The sequence below is a fragment of the Berghia stephanieae genome, unplaced genomic scaffold (assembly GCF_034508935.2).
Source record: "Berghia stephanieae isolate SIO BIC M18660-M18661 unplaced genomic scaffold, UCSD_Bste_1.3 scaffold4093, whole genome shotgun sequence".
In the NCBI taxonomy this organism is placed as follows: Eukaryota; Metazoa; Mollusca; class Gastropoda; order Nudibranchia; family Aeolidiidae; genus Berghia; species Berghia stephanieae.
This window is the reverse complement of record NW_027625393.1, coordinates 1-2,450: the sequence shown is the minus strand read 5'-3', so window position 1 is coordinate 2,450 and position 2,450 is coordinate 1. Positions and strand designations below refer to the sequence as shown.

Sequence of the window (2,450 nt, the reverse complement as noted above, 5' to 3'; positions counted from 1 at the left end):
AGATAAACGCCTGACAAAAGATAACCGTTTGACCGCACTAATTGAAAGAGATGCTAGACCAAGGAACTTTCGGAAGGCCTTCCCGGGAATCAAGCAGTGCTTTTTTACGAAACCCGCCGAAACCTGCCGAAACACGACAATATCCGGCAAAGTTATGGGAAGTAGACAACTGTGGGGAGTGAACCTGAGACTCAGGGAAGTGTACACCAGTCGGGAGTGAACCTGAGACTATGGTTATCGGCGGGTTTCGGCGGGTTTTGTAAAAAAAGCAATCAGTGCTTTGCTACGAAACCCGACGAACAAAGACAAAACCTGACAATATCCGACAAAGTTATGGGAACTAGGCAACAGTTGGGGGTGAACCTGGGAATCAGGGCGGTGTACACCAGTGGGGAGTGAACCTGGGACTATGTAAAAAGGATATCAGTGGGAAATAAACCTTGGACTAAAGGGAGATGGATACCATTGGGAGTTGAAGCCGGATATGGGAGTTGGGTACCAGAGGAGAATGAATATACTCACACGCCAAAATGTCTGGAACAACAGAAACTTCAATCGCAGAATTAATCACACCATTAATCAGCTTCAAGCTATATCGAAAGGACCGAAATCGCAATGGAGGAGGGGTCTTGATAGCGGTTAGAGACAACATTGACAGCTACAAAGTGCCAGACCTGGAAGTGGAAGATTATGACATAATATGGGCACACATCAAACTAAAAGGAAGGCGCTCACTCTATGTTGCATCATTCTATAGACCAAATGTTGCTGACACTGACAGTCTTGCTGGGCTCCAAATAACCCTACAAAGAGCAACCCAGACGAAGAATGCGCACCTCCTTATTGGTGGAGACTTCAACTTTCCAGGATGGAACTGGAACTCTATGAAATTAAAAGAAAAATGCCCATTTCCAAACCTACACCTCAACTTCGTGGATATTGTTTACGACCATGGACTACAACAGATAATCTATGAACCCACGAGGGTAGAAAATACACTAGACTTAGTCCTTACCAACTCACCACAACTAATACCAAGGGTGGAAATCATTCCAGGCCTCTCAGACCATGATATTACATACTGCGAGTTTAGCCTCAATACAACAAAAAAGGCTCAACCTATTAGAGAAATTCCCCTCTACGCCAAGGCAAACTGGGAAAACTTAAGAAATTCTGCAAAAAATATCAGCTGCAAGATTCTCACCAATGAATATAAGTCCACAACTGAAGACCTATGGTGCGACTTCAAAAACGCATTAGCCGTCAAGGAGTTCATACCTCACAAGACCACCAAAAGCAAGACCAGTATGCCATGGATAACATCAAATTTAAAAAGAATGATCGCAAAGAAGAATCGCTTGTACAGAAAAATGAAAAAGTCTGGTGATGAAAAACTAACAACAGAAATTCGCATCCTGAAGCAGACAATACAGCGCGAAATGAGACGTAGTTACTGGTCTCACCTCAACGGCATTTTTAACGATGAAAATGAAAATAAATCACAAATAATAAAAGATTTTGGTCATATATAAAAAAACGAAAATCTAATAATGTTGGCATAGCACCACTAAAAAAGGAAGGACATCTCATTTCAGACCCCAAAGAGCAGGCAGAGATCCTTAACAAACAGTTCCAATCTGTCTTCAGTGAGGGAAAAAATTTTCAAATGCAGAGTTCCTTAACAAGACATCAATGAAGACCACCAACACTCCTATAATGAATGACATTACCATCACAGAAGAAGGAGTAATGAAACTACTACTTAAACTTAACCCCACAAAGCCAGTGGTCCTGACAACCTATCCCCCCGCATCTTAAAAGAATTGGCTCCAGAACTTGCCCCAGGCATCACAGCCATCTTCAAGTCCTCCTTGGCTTCAGGTGTAATACCATCAGATTGGAGAAATGCCAATGTAACACCCGTTTTTAAGAAAGGAGAACACTACGACCCGGCAAATTATAGGCCCATCTTCTTGACATGCATCATCTGCAAACTAATGGAGCACATCATGTCAGCAACATCATGAACCACTTTGAACAACACAATGTTTTAACCGAATACCAACACGGATTCAGACGTTTGAGATCTTGCGAAACCCAACTGCTGGAATTTACGGAAGAACTGACAACCAATCTGGAGAAGGGACTCCATACAGACGTCCTTATCATGGACTTTGCCAAAGCCTTTGACCGTGTGAATCACAGTCTACTTATGCACAAGATCTGTCGTTACGGCATACAGGGCACAACCCAAACATGGATTAAGAACTTCCTACATGACCGCCAGCAAGCTGTTATTGTTAATGGATGTCGCTCGACTGAAGTACCTGTTAGATTGGGTGTCCCTCAGGGATCTGTCTTAGGACCCTGTCTATTCTTGGCATACATTTATGACCTGCCACTTAATCTAACCACAACAGCCAGACTCTTTGCAGACGATACTGCAGTCT

At 42.9% G+C, this 2,450-nt stretch overlaps 1 protein-coding gene across 1 annotated transcript; it reads left to right on the top strand.

Moving 5' to 3' along the window:
* The first annotated feature begins 530 nt into the window (after window positions 1-530).
* On the top strand, window positions 531-2,027 carry LOC144961783 (uncharacterized). Its single transcript, XM_078894866.1, has 2 exons — window positions 531-1,446; window positions 1,822-2,027. The coding sequence occupies exons 1-2, from the start codon at window positions 531-533 to the stop codon at window positions 2,025-2,027; spliced, it is 1,122 nt and encodes a 373-aa protein (XP_078750992.1).
* Window positions 2,028-2,450: the final 423 nt, after the last annotated feature.

Excerpts from the sequence above, each read along its gene's own strand:
- LOC144961783 (XM_078894866.1), top strand. The coding sequence starts at position 531 with ATGTCTGGAACAACAGAAACTTCAATCGCAGAATTAATCACACCATTA. Across the intron at positions 1,447-1,821 it reads AATACAGCGCGAAATGAGAC|AATTGGCTCCAGAACTTGCC; the intron begins GTAGTTACTGGT and ends GCATCTTAAAAG.